Raw genomic sequence first — 25,849 nt, 5'->3', positions numbered from 1 at the left:
TAAGTGGGGAGGGCTTGGAAGCCAAGGAGGCGAGAGGAAGCGGTTGGCTAAGGTCAACGGCCGCCGTCGCGGTCTCCACGCATGCGCCCAAGCGGCGGCGGCGGTAGATGGGGTGGGTTGGGTGGCAGCGTGGGCGTGGCCGCCTCCTTTTCCCACGCCCCGGGAGGCGGGGCGGAGTGGGCGGGGCGCGCTTCTTTTTTTTCCCGGCGTGCCCCGCGCCCGCGCTGGCTGTCTCTGGCCACGTCCCCGGGCCACGTCGCTCGGTGCCCGCTGTGCGCTCGCCATCTTCGCCGCCTCGGTCCCCGGTTCCTCTCCCTCCGACGCCGCCATGAACGTCTTCCGCCTCACCGGGGACCTCTCCCACTTGGCGGCCATCATCATCCTGCTGCTGAAGATCTGGAAGACCCGCTCGTGCGCCGGTGCGTGGCGGGGGGGGGTCGTCGTGCCCCCGGGGGGGGGGAAATATGTGGTAGTGGTGGAGGGGTCCTTGGGTGTCCCCGTTGGGCCCAGAGAGTCTGCTGGGGCTCTCGGGAGGTCGACCCCCCGCCCACTTTTGAGTCATTTAGAGGAGAGGAGAAGAAGTGGGGGGGGGGTCCTCCCGGGGGGCGGTTGGGAATGGCTGGGAGGGGGTCGTTTAAGAGGGGAGGGAGTGGGGGTTGTTGGTCCCCCACCTGGGGCGGCTTGGGAAATGATGGGAGGGGTCGTTTAGAGGAGATGAGGGGCGCTGGGAGGGCCTTTAGAGGGGTTTGGGGGTGGTGGGTGGTCCCCCACCTGGGGGAAGAGTTGGGAAAAGGTGGGAGAGGGCCTTTAGAGGTGGGGGGTCGTTTAGAGGAGAGGGGAAGAAGTGTGTGTGTGGGGGGGTCCTCCCTGGGAGGTTGGGAAGAACTGGGAGGGGGTCGTTTAAGAGGGGAGAGAGTGGGGGTCCCCCACCTGGGGCGGCTTGGGAAATGATGGGAGGGGTCGTTTAGAGGAGATGAGGGGCGCTGGGAGGGCCTTTAGAGGGGTTTGGGGGTGGTGGGTGGCCCCCCACCTGGGGGAAGAGTTGGGAAAAGGTGGGAGAGGGCCTTTAGAGGTGGGGGGGTCGTTTAGAGGAGAGGGGAAGAAGTGTGTGGGGGTCCTCCCTGGGAGGTTGGGAAGAACTGGGAGGGGGTCGTTTAAGAGGGGAGAGAGTGGGGGTCCCCCACCTGGGGCGGCTTGGGAAAAGGTGGGAGGGGTCATTTAGAGGAGATGAGGGGCGCTGGGAGGGCCTTTAGAGGGGTTTGGGGGTGGTGGGTGGTCCCCCACCTGGGGGAAGAGTTGGGAAAAGGTGGGAAGAGGGTCTTTAGAGGTGGGAGGGGTCGTTTAGAGGAGAGGAGGGGGGTTGGGAAAAGGTGGGAGGGGGTCGTTTAGAGAAGAGGAAATGGGGGAATGCTCTTCCTTTGGGGGCTTTGAGAAGGATTGGAAGGGGGTCTCCCCTCCCCCGTTCCCGGCTGCAGGTTGGGGATGGGAGTGTTAATGGGGGGGGGGTGTCTCCCCTTAGAGTTAGGTTCCCCCTCAATTTTGGGGGGGGGGGCGTGCTGGAGAAACATTCCTCCTGCTGTCCCCCATATGTATGTGGGGTTATTCAGAAGGAACTTGGTGCTTGTTTTTTTGGGGGGGTGGTGGTGTCCCTGACACCCTGGATCAGATAGATAGATAGATAGATAGATAGATAGATAGATAGATTAGATAGATAGATAGATAGATAGATAGATAGATAGATAGATAGATAGATAGATAGATTGATAGATAGATGATAGATAGATAGATAGATAGATAGATAGATAGATAGATAGATAGATAGATAGATAGAATCTCCTCCAAGGTCCCTTCCAGCTCTGTTCCGATTGATTGATCCCTTGCAGGGTTGAGAGATTGGGGGGGGGGGTTTAGAATCCCCTTGCTTGCATCTTCCACGTGGGGGGAAGACTCTGATTTCAGGTGGGGTGGCCGAGGACTCTGCTCCCCTCCCTGTAACATGGGATTGGAGGAAGAAGAAATTTCAGTGTGGGTGGAGAGCTGTCCATGCAGAGCGTGGGGAGACTCTGCATCTTGAGGGTTGGGGGGGGTGTCTCCTGGGAGAGATTGTTGGGAGATTCCCTCCTCCCCCCCCATGCTTGAATAATTCCTCTTGTCCCCAGCTGGACTTTGCATTCTGGAAAAGAGCAGTTAAGGCGGTGTTTCTTAGCCATGACCAGCCAAGGTCGAAACCCCGCGCCCCCTAATTTAAGGACTGTAGAATTGAGGTGGGGGAGATGCCTCATTAATGGTTGGGTCAGTTGAGTTTGCATGCAGTGGGTGGGTTAGGGTGAAAGCAGGGCAAATGGCACATTGGCTTAATTCCCCTGTTTGTGACAATCCAGGGTGGGTGGGCTTCTGCCTTCAGTAAAGTCATTACTCGGTCTCTTGAGATGCATCTTACATAGCTAATGGTGGGGGGGTCTCTCGTGGGTGCAAACAATGAGGAGTATTGCATTAGAAGAGGGAGAAGTTGCAAAGTTTCAAAACAAGGGGGGATATTTTGCGGGGTCTTAAGTGATAGATTGGGTGGGTGGGGGGAGATTCAAGCTCCTAATTAACATTAGGAAGAGAGATTCAAATTCCCAGTATGCTTTTTAAATAATCTTAGATTTTTCTCAGTTTAAGCATCTCTCCCAGAATTCACGTGAGAATTGGAGTCTGTGTGAATTGTCAGTTCTAAAGATTCAGTGTCTTGTAGAAAATGGGATGGGGGTATTCCTGTCACTATATTTTGTCTCTTTATTTTGAAGGCTGAAGAACTCTTGCTCTTAAAATCTATGCTGTACTGGGAACCAGGGAATTGGTTAGGACACAGAGCCTAAAAAAACCAGCACAGAGGAAAAATATAGGCCAATTTAGAAATACCCTAAAGTACAGATATTTCTGCACTTTGTCTGCATCACTTTTTAAACGGCAGAGAGCTGTCAACTTATTACCGGGTGGAAAATCCACAGGGACTTTTTCCCTCGGGTACTCCAAAGGAAAAAACCGATGTAGGAAGATCTCGTGGGAATTAACTGGGAAGAGAAATATTACTGCTTTTTTAATTTCTTCCACGGCGTTGCTCTGTAACGCAAATACAGAGACTCCTATAGACTCTTTATAATTGAAATGGAAGATGATTGAAATCCAGGGACTCCGAAAAGGGGTCACAAATCTAGGCGGGCTATTAAAAATATCCTAAAAGGTTTACCCGAAAAAAAATCACTTGGAAATAAGAAGGGCAGGGAATAACCTTTGTCGATTGAAAGGTTGTTTTAATGGGGCAGGGAATATGTTTCACTTTTTGCATAGAAAGGCGAAGTTCATCTCTGGCAGAATTATATCCTTGGTGTTGCTTTGTTTTAGCCTGAAATCGGATAAATAAAACCAGTCTCTTCAGGGCTACACGTGCCTTTTATGTTCTTTATGGAACGAATGTGCCGAAATGTAATGAATGGACTTAGGGAGGGGGGGGAAAAAACCGGAGCAGAAGTTCAAGAGTTGTGCGTGATGATGGACCCCACCCATCCTCCTTTCAGCGGCTTTCTCTGTTTGCAAGGGCAGAACGATCCCGCTTTCTGGCCCGCAAAACTCCTGGTGGGGGGGCTGGCTGGATTTGCCGGAGGAGCCCTTCCTTCCCTAGAAAAGGCTTGGCTTTCTTTTGCCCGTGAAGGAGTTAAAAATCCAGCTCCTGACAACGGAGGCCTTTTTTTTGCTTGCCCGGCCAACGGCTGTTGGAAATTGGAAGCAAGCTTGAATCCAAGGTTGAAAAAAAAAATAGGCTTTCCATTGGAAGGGCTGGGTTAGTCTGACGTGGCAGCTGGGAGAAGGTGTGGTGAACAGCAGGGCCTGGGAAAAGAGGCATTCTTCACTTGAACCTCTCTCCGCGGAACAGCAAGAAATCCGATTGGGGAAAGAGACGGGTGTTAGTGAGCCGTTTCCCCAAATAAACCCAATGCCACTTCCCTCCCTGGTTATCTTCTTTTGAGAGTAACTTCATTGCTGATAAAGGGATGGCAGCGGCTAAGACGCTGTGCTTGTCGATCAGAAAGTTCGGCGGTTTGAATCCCTAGCGCCGCCTAACGGAGGGAGCTCCCGTGACTTGCCCCAGCTTCTGCCAACCCAGCAGTTCGAAAGCACGTAAAAAAATGCAGGTAGAAAAATAGGAACCACCTTTGGTGGGAAGAAGACAGGGTTCTGTGCGCCTTCGGCATTTAGTCATGCCAGCCACATGACCAGGGAGATGTCTTTGGACAGCGCTGGCTCTTCGGCTTTGAAACGGAGATGAGCACCGCCCCCTAGAGTCGGGAACGACTAGCACATATGTGCAAGAAGGGAACCTTTATCCTTTTTACCGCTGGTCATCGGAAACAGCCTGGGAATTCCTTTGGTTTCATTTTATGAAAGCCTCTCCCTTCCCTTGCCACGAGCATTTAAGCATTTTTTCATGCCTTTGGGTTATTTTGAAAACCCTCCTTACTGAACTTTTTAATCGTTGTCGGATTGTTTGTTTGTTTAACTTGACACTGAGGTGTGTTTGGTGCCTCTGCAAATGGGCTTTGACCCCTGGCAAGCAAGCTCAGCACTTTGCGAAGAGTGAGATTAAGGAGAATGAAATGCCACCCGTGGCTGAAACAAATCAAGGCGTTTGTTATTCCTTGGCATTTTATTAGAAGAGGATTTTAAAAGGGGGGGGGCGGGGGGAGAGAAAGCCGGAATTTGAATTATTGTGGATTGGGGGGCAGGCCCTGAAAGAGCCTTATAGGAGAAAGGACCATTCAGAATTAGGGCTCCAGTCAGATGCCTTGAATTTTTATACACACACACACAGGCACATACACAAAATATGTGTATGTATGTGTGTGTGTGTATACACACACACACAGAAAGGGATAGATATTGATTGATTTAAGGGAAGGCTAGGCTCAGTGGCTAAGACACTGAGCTTGTCGATTAGAAAGGTTTGGCAGTTCGAATCCCTAGCGCCGCGTAACGGAGTGAGCTCCCATTAACTTGACCCAGCTTCTGCCAACCTAGCAGTTCGAAAGCACATAAAAAATGCAAGTAGAAAAATAGGAACCACCTTTGGTGGGAAGGGAACAGTGTTCCGTGCGCCTTCGGCGTTTAGCCGGCCACATGACCACGGAGACGTCTTCGGACAGCGCTGGCTCTTTGGCTTTGAAACGGAGATGAGCACCGCCCCCTAGAGCTGGGAACAACTAGCACATATGTGTGGTGGGAATCTTTACCTTTTTACAGAGTTTTTCTGCAGCCTGGGGACAGCTGAGATTTAAGGGAAGGCTAGCCTGTATTTACAAATCAGAAGCCATTCCATTTAACAAATAGCTGTGTTGTTGTACACTCGCTGTTTTCCCTATATATTTTTTTCCTATGTTGTGTAAATCGTGGTTTTTTGTGTGTCATCAAGTATTAAAGCAGCGAGAGCAAATGTAATCTGGGCCTCGTCTTCCTCGTATCATGGGAAAAAACATCAACCCACCAGTGCAGAAAGCAACAGCACAGGGGAGTGGGGTGGGGGAGACTTCAGAGCCCATGATTCTTAGCACGGATGAATAGGGGCGAATGGGAATTGTGGTAGTTGAATTGGAAGGAGCTTATTGGAGAAAATTCTTGGGCTTTGTTGAATGATTTGCCTGTTTCTTTTTATCAATGATGCAAGTATTTTTGGAAATCAAAATTTGTGGAAGCATTTGGGAAGTAGAAAATTATGACTATTGTCTTTTCTGTTTGCTGCTCTTCTCGGAATACCTTAAAATGCAACATTTGGAGGCATGAGGATGAAATGTGAATTAGTTGTTGTTGTTAGTTGCAAAGTTGTGTCCGATCCATTGTGACCCTCCATGGACAACGTTCCTCCAGGCTTTCCTGTCCTCTACCTTCCTCGAAGGTAGCTCACGCCGACTGCTTTGGTGACTCCATCCAGCCACCCCATTCTCTGTCGTCCCCTTCTTCTTTTGCCCTCCATCGTTCCCAGCATAAGGCTCTTCTCCAGGGAGTCCTTCCTTCTCATTAGGTGGCCAAAGTCTTTGAGTTTCCTCTTCAGGATCTGGCCTTCTAAAGAGCAGCCAGGGTTGATCTCCTCTAGGACTGACCGGTTGGATGGCCTTGCAGTCCAAGGGACTCAATGCAGGAGTCTTCTCCAGCACCAGAGTTCAAAGGCCTCCATTCTCTGGCTTGTGAATTAGCTACATTGAAGCTAATTGTATTCCTTTAACATTTATAGTTTATAAATTTATAGTTACCTTAAAGCAAATTGGCAATAGTCGAATACACACAGACCTTCAAGAGTAGCTAAAGGGGGGGGGGACAAATTACATGAAGGCTTTTGATCTTATTTATGCAGGCTTTTTAATCTAAAACATTAAACTTTTCAAGAAATTAGAGGGATGAGAGAGCAGATTGCCCAGTTCTGACCCACACGAAAGTGCTTGAAGAAGAAGAAAAAAATAATGGACATCAATCATCCCAGTGACATATTCTTTAATCTACTCTCCTTGTTTTTTAAAAAAATACAAATATATAATGAGAGACTTCAAGGGAGCACATTTTACAGGCAATCATACTTTTCACATCACATTAAACTATATTCAGCCATGGTTTAAAATCCCTACTTAAAGCAATACTATCACCATTTAGTGGCTACACCCGTCCATCTCTCTAAATCAATGTTTCTCACCCCCATAGCAACTTTTTAGATGCTTCAATTCCCCATGCTGGCTGGGGAATTCTGGGAGTTGAAGTCCACCCTCCTTTGAATCCTAGACTAGGAAACCAACATTTCGCGGCAAAGTGAAAATGGTCCTGTCACTTTTTTCGGTGCCATTCTAACTTCACTAACAGTCACTAAATAAACTGTTGTAAGTTGAGGACTACCTCTAGTTGCCATGGTTCTCTCCCTCCCTTTTCTTTCTTTCTTTTTTTTAGTATCATGCTCTTAAGTTGCAAAGCACCTAGAGAGCTTTAGCAGTGAGACAAGTTCCGACTTCCCGCTGGCTTCCCCAATGACTTTCCTTATGGGAATCTGGCAGGGAGCATCGGAAATCTCCCCATCCCATCCCATCCGGCAGGTAAGTGGCTGCTGCTGGTTGGGAGGACTGTCACGGAAAGGTAGTCTTTGACTTATAACAGTTCATTTAGTGACCATTCGAAGTTACAACGGCATTAAAAAAGGGTGAACATCTGTGGCACGTCTAGCACACCAGTGTGTGCATAAATAAATCATGGGTGTGATCTAGGCAGATTGGACCTTGAAAAAGCGAAGTAGGGTGGGTCACGATTAGTATTTCCATGGGAGACAACTGTGACATCTCAGGTTGTAGAGTAAATCAAGAGGTCAAAAAAGCACATCTGGGAGGAAGGCAGACATCAAATATCTCTTGTTGCGAATCACAAATATAAACCGTGTCACGAATGTCCCCCATCCAGTTACTAGGAGCTGAATTTGACCCGAGGGAGTCTTTATCTTTACTTAGGATTTGTTTTTTAATGTTAGAAAAGTAGATAGACAGATCGATGTCCCCACTGGGTCATCATTTCAGAAGTATTTCCTTACCTACACCGAAACATTCCCCAAAGCAGTGAGACAAGTTCTGACTTCCCGCTGGCTTCCCCAATGACTTTCTTTATGGGAATCTGGCAGGGAGCATTGGAAATCTCCATCCCATCCCATCTGGCAAGTAAGTGGCTGCTGCTGGGTGGGAAGATTGTCACAGAAAGGTAGTCTTCGACTTATAACAGTTCATTTAGTGGCCATTTGAAGTTACAACGGCATTAAAAAAAGTGACGTATGACCATTGCAGCATCCCTAACTCACATTTATTATGGTCGCAGCGTCCCGGGGTCATGTGATCCCCTCTTGTGACCTCCTGACAAGCAAAGCCAATGGGGGAGATTCGCTTAACGACTGGGTTACTAATTTAACAACTGCAGTGATTCCCTTAACAACTGGGGCAAGCCAGGCGGTAAAATGGAGCAAAGCTGATTCAACAACCGTCTCGCTTAACACAACAGAAGTGTTGAGCTCAATTGTGGGCGTAAGTCGAGGGCTACCTGCATTACAGATAGACGTAGAATCAAGGACTAGTCCTAAATACTTCTTCAGCACATTAAAAAAAGGCAGTTTGACAATACAGAAAGTCCGTCGTTTGCTGAAATACGCAGCATTTACGGTTTTGGACAGTATGTTGACAGGAAGGCTGTGAGCATGGCAGCCCTGATCAATGAAGCATGTGAGCCCACATTATGTTCAGTTAATGGTGCATGCATTGCAGTCAACACCTGCTTTTCTGGGGGGGGAGGTGTTGGTTTTGCAGAATTGCGATCCTCGAGCTCCCACGTGGTAGTGGGGGAAAGGGGTGTGTGTCTGTTTAAACGCCTCGCTTACCGAATTGGAGCTGTGAAGGCATCCGGAGTCAAGGTGATTTAGAGCACAAGTGTGAATGCGCACAGCACCCAGCTGGCAACACCACCTTAAAAAGAGGGCTGTGAAAATATCTACAGACCTCCCTTCACATCCTGGATGGGAATTGTTTCAACTCTGACCCTCTGTACTGCAAAGTGAGACAGATAAACACAGGAACAGTTCCCCCCCCTTTCCACCACCCCCGAATGCCAATAAGGAATTCAATTCAAAGAATTCGATTCAGTTAAAAATCCCGCGTGCCTTGCAGTGACCAGGACCTGCTTCTTTGAGAAACAGATGTGCCGACAGATGTGACATTAATGCTCTCTCTTGTGTACACAAAAACCATCTTTTTCTCTTCCAAACCCGGAGCATTTTCCCATCATCTCTCAGCGGGCACATAGAATAGAATTCTTTTCTTCATTTGTTTACAACTATAATTCTATTCAGTGTGGGAACCGGACTTCCAGTCGGCTCCAGAATTGAACAGGGTGGGTGGGGGGGCTTCCGGTTAGGACCTTTGTGGCTCTGAGTGTTTAAGGTTGCCGACCCCTGGCTTAAGCCCTTGACTGACATAGAAAGCACAATCTAAAACTGCATTGGTGTCACGAAAGGCCGTGGTGTTACCCTGGGAGATCCGGTGAAAGTTAGGCGATCCGGTGAAACTCCGATAGCAAGGTTTTTTTAAAAATATATGTTTTTTAATTTTTGAATGAACACAAGCAGACAAAACACAACGAAGACCACAAAAATATCTTCCATTACAAATTGTAAAGAGTGTGTCAATTGGTTACAAAGAGCTTTCGTGCATCCCTTCCACAGTCATCACCTACAATTCACATCAAGTTATATGTTTTAAACCAAATATATTTGGTTTAATATGATAGTAATACATAGTAATAACAAGTTCAGACTCTCCGTGGCTGAAAGCCAAGTAAACAAACAGATAAGGACCTTGGCAGTAAGGCCGACAAACTTTGGCAGCAATTCAGACAAACTCTGGCAGCAATCCAGCCTACCAAGTTAGTTTCCCTTTAGTCCAAGCGTTGACTTCTGCAAGAAGGGCGTGGGACAAGCAGTCTCTTTTATAGTCTGGAGAGGAGCCTAATGACCATCAGCTGAGCGTAATTACCTCCTGTAATTACTAGTTGTTTTTAATGCCGAGTAGCCCTTCGATGGCGTGCATCCCGGAACAACTCATAGTTGGTTTGTGGATCACTCTCCCTTGTCTCCTCCCCACTGATCCAAGGCTCAGGCGCCACCTGGTGGCCAACCAGTCTCTCTGCGCCCTGCTCGGAGTCGGAACCCTGTCCAGGGTGCTCCACATCCTGCAGGGCCGACTCAGAGGGCCCCTCGCTGTCGGAGTCTGGTGGCAGCTCCAACAGCTCCTGTTGGGCCACAACAGCGACTGTGTTGTGAAGATGGTGCTTTTGAGACTTTGGTGCATCGTAAGCCTTAGGAGTCCTGAAATCTAACTCAGTTGAAAAAGGGACAGGGGAGAATATTTGTACCCCAAGGCTGAACTGAAGGGGTCCTTGGTGCTCTCTGAGGTCAGTTCTCTCCTTGCAGAAGTTTCGCTACCCAACTAGGTAACATCATCAGTGCTAGAAGGGAGCAGGGTTTGCAGAGGGGAGGAGGAGGAGGACTGTGGGGTCCTTGGTGCGCTCTGAGGTCGGTTGTTTCCTTGCAGACGTTTCATTACCAAGCTAGGTAACCTCATCAGTGCTCGATGTTATCATCTAGTTTGGTAACGAAGAGTTTTGTGGCTCCCGGGGTTTCCTTTTTGGTGGGAAATGGATCTAAATGGCTCTTTGGGTGTTTAAGGTTGCCGGCCTCTGGACTAGCCTAAAAGTCACACCTAGGCAGCTTTCACGCCTAAGACAAGGCTATAAATCAGTGTTTCTCAATCGACTTTAAGTCCTGTGGACTTCAACTCCCAGAATTCCCCAGCCAGCTAAGCTGGCTGGGGGATTCTGGGAGTTGAAGTCCACAGGACTTAAAGTCGCCAAGGTTGAGAAACACTGCTATAAATTATTCCAAATTGACTTGTCAATAATACCACTGGGCCAGCTATTTTTAATTCATCTCAACTGCCCCTGGGCTCTCCTTTATAAAGTCTTTTTAAATGAAGATTCTCAACCATATAGGTCACGGTTGTCCCAAAGGTGTTTTTTCCCCCAAAAGAATGAAGATTCAACAGAGTGCCTCATAAACTGCAAGTTTAGAATGGAATCGAAACGAAATGAAAAAGTGTCACAACTGAACAAACATCTCAAATGTGCTTTTTTCCCCCCCACGAGGAGAAAAACCCAGCCTTTTAAAGGAGCACATTTTGAGCCAACTATGAGCTGGATGGCTCCTAGTCATAGGGATGTGGTGGCTCAGTGGATAAGACACTGAGCTTGTCGATCAGAAGGTTGGCAGTTTGGCAGTTCGAATCCCTAGCGCCGCGTAACGGAGTGAGCTCCCGTGACTTGTCTCAGCTTCTATCAACCTAGCAGTTCGAAAGCACGTTAAAAAATGCAAGTAGAAAAATAGGAACCACCTTTGGTGGGAAGGGAAGAGCGTTCCATGCGCCTTTGGTGTTGAGGCCGCATGACCACGGAGACGTCTTTGGCTTCGAAGCGGCGATGAGCACCGCCCCCTAGAGTCGGGAACGACTAGCCCATATGGGAACCTTCACCCTTAATTCAAGTCTTTAGGACAAAGATCATCCACTTTTAACAACCCCATAATCCCTTGAAGGGTGAAGCCTTGGGAGCTGAGTGCTTACTGGCCGGATGCCCTTCCTGTCGCCAGTGTGGAGTTTTGCCCAGCAGTTCATATGCTCATTGTGCCGAGAGAGAGAAATACCTGCCTAGGATCGAACTCGCGTAGTGTTTAGGGCAAAGATAAGCAGCACAGTTTTGTTTTTTAAAGACTTTCCTCTTTTTCCTTTTTAATTTGCTGTAGGTATATCTGGGAAAAGTCAGCTCCTCTTTGCCTTGGTCTTCACCACTCGATACCTGGACCTCTTCACTTCGTTCATTTCACTTTATAACACTTCTATGAAGGTACAGTATACCAAATGAGTAAGGGGCCTACAAGCCATTGTAGGAAGTCCTCGACTTATGGGCAGTCCCTTTAGTGACTGTTCAGAACTGAAGAAGCTTCCTGGATGAGAAGCGAAACGTTTTTAAGGAAAACAAAAACTCGGGAAGGTCCAGTTTTGGGAGGTTGGGGCGGGGACAACAAACATATTTAATTTCATTGTTACAAGGTGCAGTGACACTAAAGTACTACTATTATTTAAATTAGAGTCTGCGTTACCTGGGAATTATATAACAAATTTCACCTATTGACGCTATCTTGGCCTTTGCAAAACCTGTCCCCTCATTTTTTAAACCTTTGCCTGGAATGAAACAACTGAGAAGGCGGTTGGACTAGATGACCTACAAGGTCCCTTCCAACTCTGTTCAGAGACTACAATTGGTCCAGAATGCGGCCGTGCGAGCGATATTGGGTGTACCAAGATACACCCAAGTTACACCTATCCTCCGCAAGCTGCACTGGCTCCATATCGGTCTCCGAACGCGCTTCAAGGTGCTGGTTATCACCTTTAAAGCCCTACATGGCCTAGGACCCGGATATCTGCGAGACCGTCTTCTGCCACACACCTCCCAACGGCCGATAAGATCACACAGGGTGGGCCTTCTCTGGGTGCCGTCGGCCAGACAATGTCGTCTGGCGACTCCTCGGGGGAGGGCCTTCTCTGTAGTTGCTCCGACCCTATGGAACGATCTACCCCCAGAGATCCAGACCCTTCCCACTCTCTCGGCCTTCCGAAAGGCTACTAAGACCTGGCTATTCCGGCAGGCCTGGGGCTGTTGACCTCATGAATGAGGTCCAGCCCCGCCTAGATTGAGTGCATGATGTGTTTCTTTTTTTTTTATTCTGCTTTTCTTTATTTTTTAATTTTTATCCTTTTAGAGATTTAATTCTGTAAGCGGCCCGGAGTCCTTCGGGATTGGGCGGCATATAAATTCATTAAACTTTGAATTTGAATCTGTTAAACCTATTAAGGCATTGAAAAACAAGAGTAGAACATCCAAGAAAGGAAATTGAATCTTGCTCTCTCTCCCTCTCCCCCACCCCAGGTTTTTTTTTTTTTAAGGTTTTTTATTTTTTTTAATACAAATTATACATATTATAGGAACAAAGAGTTGTCTTTTCTTTTACATCCTCTCATTTACATAGTCCTTTTTATTTCATAGTTTCGTTTTCACTTTCTGCCAAATTAGTCTCTTCCATTCTTTTTCATCTCTATGGTTATTTTTTCATAATACATAAACAGTATCTTCCATTGCCCCTTCAAAGTTACGCCAAATTTTCCTTTCTTATTTTCTCCACGGGTATATTTTGCTATCAACAGGATCAACCTCAGTTTGAATGATCTCCATCCATCTCTAACTTTTCTTTGGAGGCAAGATAGAATTCTTCATTCTTTATTGGCCAAGTGTGATTTGGACAGATAAGGAATTTGTCTTCGGTGCATAAGCTCTCCGTAGACATAAAAAAAAATAGGCATTCACCAAGAATCATAAGATACAACACATCGGGATAGTCATAGGATACTAAATAAGCATTCAAATCATACTAGGAAACTAAATAAAGCAATATCAATTGTAAAAATACGAACAAAGCTGATAGATGAAAGTGTTTAATCTAAAACTAGTTGGACGTAGTGAAATTTAGTGACAATAGATATGGTTAAATAAACAATTGAAAATGATAATAATGTATACATAAGTATTGGTATAACAAGTAGTAATTGGATATGAATATTGAATGGTACCTATGAAAGGAAGATGAGAAATGGTTTGGTTACATATAAAGATTAATAAAAAAGAACTAAATTATGATAATGGATATAGTCAAATAAAGGAGAGATAATGATAACAATGTATATATAGGTATGGGTACAACTTGGGGAAATTGGATGTAAATTGTAAACAGTAATTTGGAAAGGAAGATTAGAAACCTTTGTTACTAAATGTTATTGATGTTTAGCTAGAAAAGGCCATAAGGAAAAATATTATTAGGATACTAGAAATAGCAAATGAGATGCCAGTATGTGGTTATGTCTTGAGTTTTGGTATGTTTTATGATGAAGGTTTAAACAATTATAGTCAAACGTTTAAACAATTATAGTCAAACGAGAATGGGGGTAGGATGATGGTAATATTTACAAATATATTTGATTTAAAATACTAGAATTAATATGAATCATGGGTGAAAGAAATGCACGAAAAATTTTTGTAACCAACTGATACACTTTCTACAATATGTAAAGAAAGAGGATTTTTTGTGTTGTGTCTGTTTTGAAAAATAAAAATAAAAAATAGAGAGAGCCGAGGTGGCGGCAGTGGTTAGGGTGCAGTACTGCAGGCCACTTCAGCTGACTGTTATCTGCAGTTCAGCAGTTCGAACCTCACCGGCTCAAGGTTGACTCATCCTTCCATCCTTCCGAGGTGGGTGAAATGAGGACCCAGACTGTGGGGGTAATATGCTGATTCTGTAAACCGTTTAGAGAGGGCTGAAAGCCCTATAAAGCGGTATATAAGTCTAACTGCTATTGCTAAAAACTTTTATTAAAAAAATACAAACAAGGTTATAGTAATAGGAAATAGGTAATAGGAAGGATGAGAACAAGAATAGTAACACAATCCTAGTAAATAGTTTGACAGTGTTGTGAAAATAGGAATGTGGGAGAAGTGGGGCTGGGGGGGAGTGAGAAAATAGAAAAGTGAGGAAAATCATTAGGGAGAAACTCACACCCTGATTAGCACTTCTCTCTCCTACCATTAGTTAAGACCATAATGGCAAACCTATGGCATGCATGCCACAGCTGGCACATGGAGCCCTCTGGAGGCACGCGAGCTGTGGCCCAGCTCAGCTCCACAGTGCATGCGCCCCCATGCCACCTGCCAGCCAGCAGAGTTTTGGGTTTCTGCTGCAAATGTGGGAGACGTCCGCCTTCCCCCCCCACCTCATTGCCCCAAAACCGGGGGGATTAAGTGTGTGAAAAGTAGTTTCTGCATCACAGAATCCGTAATACTAAATTGCCTTTTTTTAATGTTTCAATTTTTTATTTTTAATCATTGTAATATATTTGAAGGGGTGGCTCTCAGTGGCTAAGACGCTGAGCTTGCCAACCAGAAGGTTAAAGCTTTACCTTTTGTTCGGGGAATGATGTTAAAGATGCCTAAGGTTAGCAATAGCAATAGCAGTTAGACTTATATACCGCTTCATAGGGCTTTCAGCCCTCTCTAAGCGGTTTACAGAGTCAGGATATCGCCCCCACAGTCTGGCTCCTCATTTTACCCACCTCGGAAGGATGGAAGGCTGAGTCAACCTTTGAGCTGGTGAGATTAGAACCGCTGAACCGCAGATAACAGTCAGCTGAAGTGGCCTGCAGTACTGCACCCTAACCACTGCGCCAGAGAGGCTGCGCTCAAACAGATCCTGGATCCTGGATCAAGCTGATAACATTTGACTGCGGAAACGGCCGCTTATCTGTGAATCGTTGATCCATTTATCTCCAAAGAGTTTGAGCTCCCTGTCTCGTTGGGGAACTGGCGGTCAGAGTTCAGAGAAGATTAAAAACTGTTATCTGTTGCTGAGCAAACGAGGGGGAAGGCGCCTCCGTCAAAACAATCCACAAAAGTTCCTTTCCCCACACGTAACATGTTTGTCCTTCCTCCTGGGGATCAACCTGGGTAACCCCTCTGGATCTCTCCCTTCCAGCTGATCTACATTGCTTGCGCCTACGCCACCGTTTACCTGATCTACATGAAGTTCAAGGCCACCTACGACGGGAATCACGATACCTTCAGGGTGGAGTTTCTTGTGGTCCCCGTGGGCGGATTGTCGTTCCTGGTCAATCATGATTTCTCCTCTCTGGAGGTAAGATCAGAACACGGCGGTGTTTGCGTTGATCACCAATGCAAGAATACACGGGTTAATCTTTAAATGCGCATGCATGCATACACCAGGGAATAAAAATGGTCTGCCCTCTCTGGCAATCTCTCTAATAAGGGGAGAATATGTGCAGACCTACAAGCTCTGTATAGCTCGCAGTGTAATAGAACGTGTGAATTATCTTCCACTTTCAAGGTACTAGTCGTCACTTATAAAGCCCTTCATGGTATTGGACCTGGGTACTTGAGAGACCGCCTGCTGCCAATTACCTCCCAAAGACCCATTAGATCACACAGGGTTGGCCTCCTCCGGGTTCCGTCTACCAGCCAATGTCATCTGGCTACTACCCGGAGGAGGGCCTTCTCTGTGGCGGCTCCGGCCCTTTGGAACGGACTCCCCGCAGAGATTTGGACCCTCACCTCTCTCCAGGCCTTCCGAAAAGTCGTTAAAACCTGGCTGTGTCGGCAGGCCTGGGATTGATGAGTTCCCTTCCCCTCTCGAATCGTGTGGCTGTTGGTTGTTTTAAATGCCCTGTACTTTTTGTAGTTTTTGTGTTTTTCCCTCCCCCCTCCTTGGGTTTGTGCGCCGCCTTGAGTCCTGTTGGGAATAGGGCGGCATATAAATAAAACGAACCTCGAACCACTTCTCCTTCACCACATATACAAACCCGTTCTGCTATAGGTGTTCTCTTATACCTGCCCTGGAGGAGTGCTGAAGGAAGAATGTTAAATCTGGCTCTGAAGAAAGCTATTCTTTGTTTTGGGGAGATCAGGTCATTTAGATATCTTGCCGATTCCCCCACACCCTGTTTGATTCTGTCCCTGCTGTGGAGAGGCAACCTATTTAGTTCTTCTTGGAACTCCATGTCCCTCATTCTATTGATTACTACTTGCTTTGCTTGCTCAAAGCCTAGGGGCATTAAGAATAATGGTGAGAGCCCACAAGAGCCCAGTTTGTGATCAATTGCCTGTTTCCAGGGGGATGGGAAATTGTCAGTCAATTTCAATTTCAATTTTAATGGATTTGTATGCCGCCCAATCCCGAAGGGCTCCGGGCGGCTTACATAAAAACAGTTAAAAAAATATTAAAAGAATTTAAAATACAAAGCAAAGCGAATTAAAAAAGACACAACACGCACTCGATCTTAATGGGGCTGAAGCTCAATCAGAGATCAGCAGCCCCAGGCCTGCCAGAACAGCCAGGTCTTAACCGACTTTCAGAAGGCCGAGAGAGTGGGGAGGGTCCGGATCTCAGGGGGTAGATTGTTCCATAGGGCCGGGGCAGATACAGAGAAGGCTCTCCCCCGAGGAGCCGCCAGACGACATTGTGTAGTCGACGGCACCCGGAGAAGGCCCACCCTGTGAGATCTTATTGGGCGCTGGGAGTTATGTTGCAGGAGGCGGTCACGGAGATATCCAGGTCCTAGGCTATGTAGGGCTTTAAAGTCAACACTAGTGGGGACAGTCCCTCTGGGAAGAAATGCATTTTAAGCCAATGAATGATCATCATCTTCCAGGCTCTTATCCGAATTTGAGGCATGCCTGTCTCGATTCTTAACTGGGCATTCGGAGTTCCATTGGGTGCGGCTAAGATGGCTCGCAGGAATTTAGTTTGTATAGTTTCTAGCAAGTCTTTCTTTGCAAGGATTCCTGTTTGTGGCCCATAAAGAATTTGTGCCAGTACACCAGGGAAGGGAGATTTTTGCCGGCCTTTCTCTCCATATTCAGCTGAGCTTCAGTTGGGGTAGTACACTTCCTCATTTGAGCGCTATGGTTTGACTGAATTCAAGAGAACTTCCTCCCCACCTACATACAGGAATTGCAGCTTTAGTCACTCAGAGGCTCATTTCCAAATACTGAGAAAGCGAGTTTGTCTTTCGTTCTTTCTCTCTCTGTCTGTTTGTCTCTCTGTGTCTCTGTCTGTCTGTCTCTGTCTCTCTCTCTTTCTCTGTGTATGTCTCTGTCTCTCACTCAAGAAGCATTTGGTGGCATCTGGAGGACTGAACAAGATCTACAATTTAAACACTTTAAAAAGGCACCACGGCGTAGACCAGGAGTCAGCAACCTGCGGCTCTGGAGCTGCATGTGGCTCTTTCATCCCTCTGCTGTGGCTCCCTGTTGCCGGTTGTCTCCACAATTGATAGGGCTTTCGGTTAGGACAGGTAGAGGAAAAAGGACGCCGCGCTAGGAAGAGACTCTATGGTGGGGGAACCGGACTTCCAGTTGGTAGAGGAAAAAGGACGCCGCGCTAGGAGGAGACTCTATGGTGGGGGAACCGGACCTCCAGTTGGTAGAGGAAAAAGGACGCCGTGCTAGGAGGAGACTATGGTGGGGGAACCTGACTTCCAGTTGGTAGAGGAAAAAGGACGCCGTGCTAGGAGGAGACTCTATGGTGGGGGAACCGGACTTCCAGTTGGTAGAGGAAAAAGGACGCCGCGCTAGGAGGAGACTCTATGGTGGGGGAACCGGACTTCCGGTCAGCTCCAGAATTGAACGGGGGGCTTCCGGTTAGGACCTTTGTGGCTCTTTGAGCGTTTTAGGTTGCCGACTCCTGGTGTAGATGCATGTTGTATTCTAACTCAGGGGGTCTCCAAGCTTGGCAACTTTTAACTTTTCCTGTTCCACTGATTCATTGTTCTAACCGTCAGGAAGTTTCTCCTTAACTCCAGATTGCAACTGATCCAGGTGGGATCAGTTTCCACCCATTGCTTCTTGTCCTGCCTTCAGGTGCTTTGGAGAATATAGCTTGACTCCCTCTTCTTTAGGGCAGCCCCTGGGATACAGTATTATCTCATCCCACTCCTCCTTCCCATTGCATTAGACTTACCCAATTCTGGAGGGACGTACGATTGAAATGCCTCTGTTTTGTGGTTTCAGATCCTGTGGACTTTCTCCATCTACTTGGAGTCCGTGGCGATCCTTCCCCAGCTTTTCATGATCAGTAAAACCGGGGAAGCGGAGACCATCACTACCCACTATCTCTTCTTCCTGGGCCTCTACCGTGCCTTGTACCTCATCAACTGGATTTGGCGTTACTACTTTGAGGGGTTCTTTGACCTCATAGCCGTGGTGGCTGGGGTGGTCCAGACCATTCTGTACTGCGACTTCTTCTATTTGTACGTTACAAAAGGTAAGAGACCCACAGTGACACGTATTGGGACGGTGCTTCTGAACCTTAGCAACTTTAAGGTGAGTGGACTTCAACTCCCAGAATTCCTCACTGGGGTGGGGAATTCTGGGAGTTGAAGTCAACTCAACCTAAAGTTGTTAAGGTTCAGAAACACTGCATTATGACGTAATACGTCGCCTCTTTCCTCAATTGGATAACTTGGGGCTGGGTTGGACTCCAGCTCCCATCATTCCCCGTGGCTGCAGATGCTGGGAATTGTAGTCCAGCTCACCTAGAGGGCACCATGGTGGAAAAAGGAAATCTTAGATAGCCATAGCACTTAGACTTATATGCCACTCCACAGTCCTTTACAGCCCTCTCTAAGCGGTTTACAGAGTCAGCCTCTTGCCCCCAACAATCTGGGTCCTCGTTTTACCCACCTCGGAAGGATGGAAGGCTGAGTCTGGTGAGATTTGAACACCTGGCTGTGGGGACAATCAGCCTGCAATACTTCACTTTAACCACTGTGCCAAGGAAGGAAGGAACGAAGGAAGGAAGGAACGAAGGATAGCAACAGCACTTAAGACTTGTATATTGCTTTACAATGCTTTACAGCCCTCTCTAAGCAGTTTACAGAGTCAGCCATCTTTCCTGTAGCAACCTGGGTCCTCATTTTACCCATCCCGGAAGGCTGAGTCAACCTTGAGCCTTGCGGGATTTGAACTGTCAAATTGCAGGCAGCCGGCGGTCAGCAGATGTAGCCTGTAGTACTGCACTCTAACCACTGCGCCACCAAGGCTCATCCCTCCTGTAAGTTTCCATATGAGTCACACTAAAACATCATTAAAGCAAGAATGGGTGTAGGCCAATATTTCTCAACTTTGGCAACTTTGAAGATGGGTGAACTTCCGAGAATTCAGCTGGGAATTGAAATCCACCCACCGTAAAGTTGGCAAATCCCGGTCTAGACTTTTCTCGGTCTCATTTTCACATGCAATCAACCGTAGGGTTCCAACCCCCCACCCCAACCGTCTCCTGCATCTCTATACAACTTTATAGAACTCAAGTCTTTCTATGACGAAACCCTGTTTTTGAGGGCCGCAATTTTTTAAAAAAAAGTCCACATTAACCACCAATCAATAAATACAGTTGGGAGAAATGTTGGGAGATAGTTTGAAGGGCCAATTTTCCCTTTCTTGTTTGCGTTCTTGTGTGGGTTCTTGTGTGCGCTCAAACAACGTTTATCTACAAGCCAAGTCTAGATTTTTAATGCGGTACATTTTTTTATGCATGCTAGGTTTGCATTAAAGCAGCTTGGAAAACGGGCGGACATTTGCTGACTCTTCCTTTGCGGATTTTGGGCTGGTCACCCTACTTCCACATTGTCATCCTACAGGTTGTTAAGATTGGGAGGTTCTAGGATTAGCCTGGGAGATACATCTCCATAAGTTTAATATTCTAGGCAATTTGAATATTTTCCTGTCTCCCTCCATGTCCCAACGGTGCTTTTTATTTCAAGAGGCTTTTTTCTTTGAAGATGTTTTGCTTCTCATCCAAGAAGCTTCTTCAGCTCGGAGAAGCAAAACGTTTTCAAGGAGAAAAAAACCAGAAACTCCAGTTGCCTCTTGAAGAAAAGTACATTTGGCACAACCATGACCTGGAGGACTGAGAATCTCCATAGAAGGTTTCCCTCAATGTATTTTTTAAATAAGTTCCAGCCGCGGAATGTCCTGGCTTCCAATCTCAGGTACCTGTATGTTTCCTATAGAAAGGGATGGAGTGGGTACAATAATTTTTGGGAAGGGCCTAAGTGTTCTGACCTAGGCTTCCCAAGAGCACAAAGCCGACTCCTCGTCCCGATTAAACCTCTTTTATTTAGTTTAAAGGGAATTCCTTTCCAGCAAAGTCCCGGCAAACAGTCTTTCATGAGATTTCACAACTACAGACCTTGATCGGGCTTGGAGAGCTGCCAGGCTGATATCTTCTAAACGCCATGCTGTAGCAGCAATTACTTGGCAAGAAGTCAGGAAGAGATCTTCACCCTAATGAGTTGAACTAATTGTCTCCTGCAAACTCCTCTCCCCTTTCGCTCCTCTTTTATTCCCTCTGGGAGGGGCCATTCATCGTCCACCTGTGGCCTTACTCCCTAGTCAACCCCTGTTCTTTAGCTGTTCCCTTCCTCTGGCAACTCTCCGCATGTGCACACTGGGAACAGGCTCCAGCTGTTAGTCTGCCTCACTGATATCCGACTCTGAAGGCAGCTGATAATTGGCATACGGCCCTGGCCCCCTCCCTGCCTCCGACACAGAGCCCTCATCAGAGCCTTCCCCAGACTCCAGGACTGGCCCATCTTCCTCCCCAACCTCCTCACTGTCCGAATCTGCTGCCAGCTCCACTGACGGGCCACAACACTAAGCCTAAAATGGCTCCCTTTGCAACCGTTGAGGCTGCAGTGAATGCCTTCCTGTATACAAAATGAAATAATAGAACCGGTTCTCCCAGTTGGATGGCTTCGTTTGCCATTCCCGTACGTATTTAATTCTGCCAAATATACCAATCATCCACGGGCGTATTTAAAAGGGGAAGAAAATTCAGCACCTTAAGACTTGTTTGCCTGACGAAATAATAGCCTTCGTCCCAAACAGAAATTGGGATTGAGTTCCTGACGCCCCAAGATTGGCCAGTTTTAGAGAGCTGAAGAAATTCAGACGAATAAAGTAGATTTGGTTTTTGGTGGGCGTTGCTTCCATCCTTCAATACACGTGCCGTATTTTTCAGACTATATGACACACCTAAATTTACAGGAGTGAAAGAAGAACACATTTCACATTTTCACCCTCCCTGGCCCCCAGAAGCAATCTGCAGTGCTCCAGATGGCCCGTTTTCGCCAAAAACAGGCCCATTTCCATCAAAACATGCCTGTTTTTGGCCTGCAGAGTGCTTCTGGGGGCTGGGGAGGGCGAAAACAGGAGGCCAAAAACTCCTGTATTTGGTCTATAAGACTCGCCTAAATTTTCACCGGCTTTCAGGGGGGAAAGTGGTGCGTCTTATACTCCGAAAAATACCCAGAATTCAACAGAATTCTCCCAGTTCATAAGCAAGGCTTTGAGAGCGGTGGGTTCAAGATTTACTCGTGGAATTCAATTTGTGCTTGCTAAGCAAGGGTGACCTGTAATTTGTATTCAGTTATCCACTACATATCCTTTCCATTTTCTTCTGGCTCCTCTCTTTGTCTTTCCTTGCAATGAAAATACAGATAGTTCTCGCTTAAGAAGCAGTAATAGGCTGACAAAAGGATTTGCTTACTGACTGCTACAAAAAAAACTTGTAAAATTTGGTCAGCCGCGCTTGTTGACTGGACATGGCTTATGCCTGTAATTCCAAGGATAATTACAGCATAACTTGAAGACTACTTACAGAAAAGAATTCCCCTGTCATAAGTCAAGGACAACTTCTACGAGAATTTCCCTGTCGTAAGAGGAGGACTCCCTATAGAAGAGAATTATTCTGTTGTAAGTCGGGGAGAGAATTCTGCATGAGAGAATTCTCCTGTTGTAAGTTGCGGAGTACCTACAGAAAATAATTCCCTGGTTATAAATCAAGGATTACCAGTAGAAGAGAATTCCCCTGTTGTAAGTTGAGGACTACAAGAGAATTCCCATCATAATTCAAGGACTGTAAGAGAATTCGAATCATAAGTCAAGGACTAAGAGAATTCCCTTGTCATAAGACAAGGACTGTAAGAGAATTCCCTAGTCATGTCAAGGACTAAAAGAATTTGAATCATAAGTCAAGGACTGTAAGAGAATTCCCTTGTCATAAATCGAGGACTGTAGGAGAATTCCCTTGTGATAAGTCGAGGACTGTAAGAGAATTTGAATCATAGGTCAAGGACTAAGAGAATTCCCTTGTCATAAGTCAAGGACTGTAAGAGAATTTGAATCATAAGTCAAGGACTAAGAGAATTCCCTTGTCATAAGTCAAGGACTGTAAGAGAATTTGAATCATAAGTCAAGGACTGTAAGAGAATTCCCTTGTCATAAGTCGAGGGCTGTGATGTTCCCATGGGTCGACCATGAGGCCAATGTTGAGAAAAGACAGGACACGAACTTTCTCGGGATGGAGCGACCCAGATGAGAGTCTGAGAGCCCCTTTTATTGAAACAGGACAAAGGCAGGAGGAGCAATAGCATGTGGTTAAAAACAGCCTGTAAAAGTACAATTTCTAATCTACTGCTCCAGGAAAGTTCTTTCTATATATGGTCAAATCCTGGACGTCAATGGTAGGGCACATCTCAGAATGTTATGTTATTCACTATCAGGATGTTATGGCTTTTTAGGAGTTTGTTTTCTCCTGTGTGATTCAGCGTGGCTCTGCAGGCCCTAGTATGAACTAGGCCATGGAGGACACACACCTGCACAAGGAACTATATTACAACAAATTCCCTTGTCATAAGTCGAGGGCTGTAAGAGAATTCGAATCATTAGTCAAGGACTAATTGTGGGAGAGAAATTCTCCTGCGCAGCCATGCTTTGGATGGGGGAAAGTTTGTGTATCTCTGTTGAACTGAGCTTGTTTTTCCGTTTCCCCCCCAGTGCTCAAAGGGAAGAAGCTGAGTTTGCCAGCCTAAAGTGCCACGGGGGGCTCCATCCCGGATGCGTAGAGAGAACAATCCCGACCGTCAAGAGGTTGAAGATGCTTGAACAGACGGCCCCCCCGCCCTCTCCTTGCAGAGAGACCCCCGCGCTGGGGCTGGGTGGGCTCTGTAGGTCCAGAGAACAAATGACTTCTGTTGGATGCATCTTGCCTCCCCCCCCCTTTCCCTCTCTTTTTTTATTACTATGTATAAAGATTTTTTACACGAGAGAAACTTAATACCGTGTGGATTTAATTCAGCGTGTAGTTTCAAATTGGAGTAGTTCCAAAAACACAGTGAGGTTTTTTTTTCTCCTTTCTTTCTTTTTGGGTGGGTGGGAAACTTGGGGATCAGGAATCAGCGCAAAAAAAAACCCCACTTCTTTTTCCAAAAGATTTCCTGTCAATTGCTGAATGATTTTTATTTTTGGCGCGCACAGGCCTGGGCTGATTGACGGATGGTAACTCCCTCCCTTGTTTGTTTCCAAATTTCATTCCCACCTGTATTTATTTTCCTTTTGGCTCCTCGCCCTCCAAACGTGGAGCGTTTTGTGCGTAGGCTGAAATCCAAAAAGCGTCGTCAGAAAACGCTCGCGGAAAAGGGCGTCACGGTTTCACGAATCCCTTCAATTGCTCCCTTTCGCTTTTTCCTTTCCTTAAAAATGATGCTCCCGTCGGTAGCATCTATTAATAAATACTCCCCTCTTACTTCTCTTCGCCTGAAGACACGAGTTAAAACTATTGGGTGCCAATGCACAATTTTTTATTTTTTTCCCCCTTCTAATGTAACGGTTTCGCAGCGGCCATTCTTGTTTGCATGTGCCCCCGTCTTGACTAAAATTATTCCGCAATTTTTGCAGGGTGTGTGCGCGTGTTATTTCTAAACCATTTTCTATTGACAGCAGAGTTCACCCCACCCCCTGTGATCATCGTCTGGCTGAAATCATCCACAGGCGGCAATTTTTAACGGTGTCTCCTATCTTTTTTAATACAGAATCCTTTTACAAGTAAAAACGTCTTTATTTAGCTTTTCCAGCAATTTTAGAACGTGCCTGTTGTTTTGGACGATCAATGTTCCTTTTATAGACTTGTTCCTGAATCATTCTCTTAGCTTTCTTTTCTTTTCTTTTTAAAACTGAACTCTGTTGCATGATTTATCCTGTGTTACCATCCTCAATAAACATTTTATGAAGTGGTTCTCCATTGTGGTGGTCTCAAACGATGCCCTCCCCCTAGGACGCAGTTGCTCTCCGTGAATTTGCTGTCACTTGGAAGGATTCAAAATCGGGGCTCGGTTCCATCTTTCCGTTGGACGATAAAGGCAGCTTCCCATTTTTATTATCTGCAGAATAGACGTATCTGTTTTCCCGGAAATAAGACCTCCCCGGATATTAAGCCCAATCGGGCTTTTGAGCGCATGCGCTAAAATAAGCCCTCCCGGAAAATACTGCAACACAACAGCAGCCACGAGATGACCACGCTCGCCGCCTTAAACCTCCCTGGAAATAAGATGAGAACCGCCATATGGCCTCGGCCCCCACTCTGCCTCCGACACAGAGCCCTCGTCCGAGCCTTCCCCAGCCACCAGGACTGGCCCATGCTTCTCCCCAACCTCACTGTCCGACACTACTGCCAGCTCCGTTGGTGAACCACAAGACCTTTTAAAATCCTTGCGGCATTTAATTCTGCATCAGTGAATCTTAATTAACGATTGTATCCCAATATCGCTGCAGCTTTTCAGAAACTTCTGCCTTTAATGAGTCAATGATGGTAAACAAAATATTTCCATCAAGTCTGCTAAGCCCAGATAGAATTGATTTGGTTCCGGGCCCCGTATAAACCCAGCTCTTTTAAGAATTGGAAGACCCTTTGTATGTTATGGACACACAAACCGGTCCATCAGCTTCACTTTTGCAAAGCATCACTTGCTTTGCAAAGCTGCCCAGGCACGAAATGGGCAGCCCTAATGAGGAGATGTATGAATCAGAATGCTTTGATCCAGAATGCTTTGATCCCGAGTTGATTAGAACTTGGTTTTGTGGTTGCATGTATCGCTGTAGTGTCAATTCTTAGAAGTTTGGACCAGGACATTGTGAAGCCTGATGGAAGATGCGACACAACTTCAAAGGCTTTCAAAGTATGAGAAAAATATTCTCAACCCTGATTTTCCCCCCTCCCTCTAAACGAATCACCTCCCCTCATCTGAAAAGCTATATATTCAAGCCACTTTTTCCCCTAGAACTAGGAAAAACTTGAATTCCTCCTCCTCTTGGATAAACTACACAAATGAAAATATTTTATTTGGCCGAATCGCAGGAAAACTGCCCTCAATGGGGTGTTTTGGCCAGGAAATACTTAATGTCCTAAATCCCCCCCCCCCGCCTCCAAAACTTTGCAAAGTTAAGTGTAGGCTTCAAACTCTTGAACTCTTCTTCAGTTGGGATTTGTGGGAGTTGAACTCCGCACCCCTTAAAATCCCCAAGTTTGCAAAACAGCGCCCTGATTTTATTTCCAATGCCTTGGAGGGGAAAATAAAATCATGCAAAAGTTTGGGACGCGTGTTAAAGCAGTGTTTCTCAACCTTGGCGACTTTCAGTCCTTTGGACTTCAACTCCCAGAATTCCCCCAGCCAGCTATGCTGGCTGGGGGATTCTGGGAGTTGAAGTCCACAGGACTGAAAGTCGCCAAGGTTGAGAAACACTG

At 46.4% G+C, this 25,849-nt stretch overlaps 1 protein-coding gene across 1 annotated transcript; it reads left to right on the top strand.

Annotated features, from left to right (window-relative positions):
* The first annotated feature begins 232 nt into the window (after positions 1-232).
* KDELR2 (KDEL endoplasmic reticulum protein retention receptor 2) lies at positions 233-24,344 on the top strand. The gene is made up of 5 exons (XM_032230647.1): positions 233-419; positions 11,396-11,496; positions 15,230-15,388; positions 18,280-18,532; positions 23,107-24,344. Exons 1-5 carry the CDS (start codon positions 329-331, stop codon positions 23,139-23,141), a joined length of 639 nt encoding a protein of 212 aa, XP_032086538.1. The 5' UTR covers positions 233-328; the 3' UTR covers positions 23,142-24,344.
* The last annotated feature ends 1,505 nt before the right edge of the window (positions 24,345-25,849 follow it).

The sequence above is a fragment of the Thamnophis elegans genome, chromosome 14 (assembly GCF_009769535.1).
Source record: "Thamnophis elegans isolate rThaEle1 chromosome 14, rThaEle1.pri, whole genome shotgun sequence".
Classification (NCBI taxonomy): Eukaryota; Metazoa; Chordata; class Lepidosauria; order Squamata; family Colubridae; genus Thamnophis; species Thamnophis elegans.
This window is presented reverse-complemented; position numbering and strand designations above follow the sequence as displayed.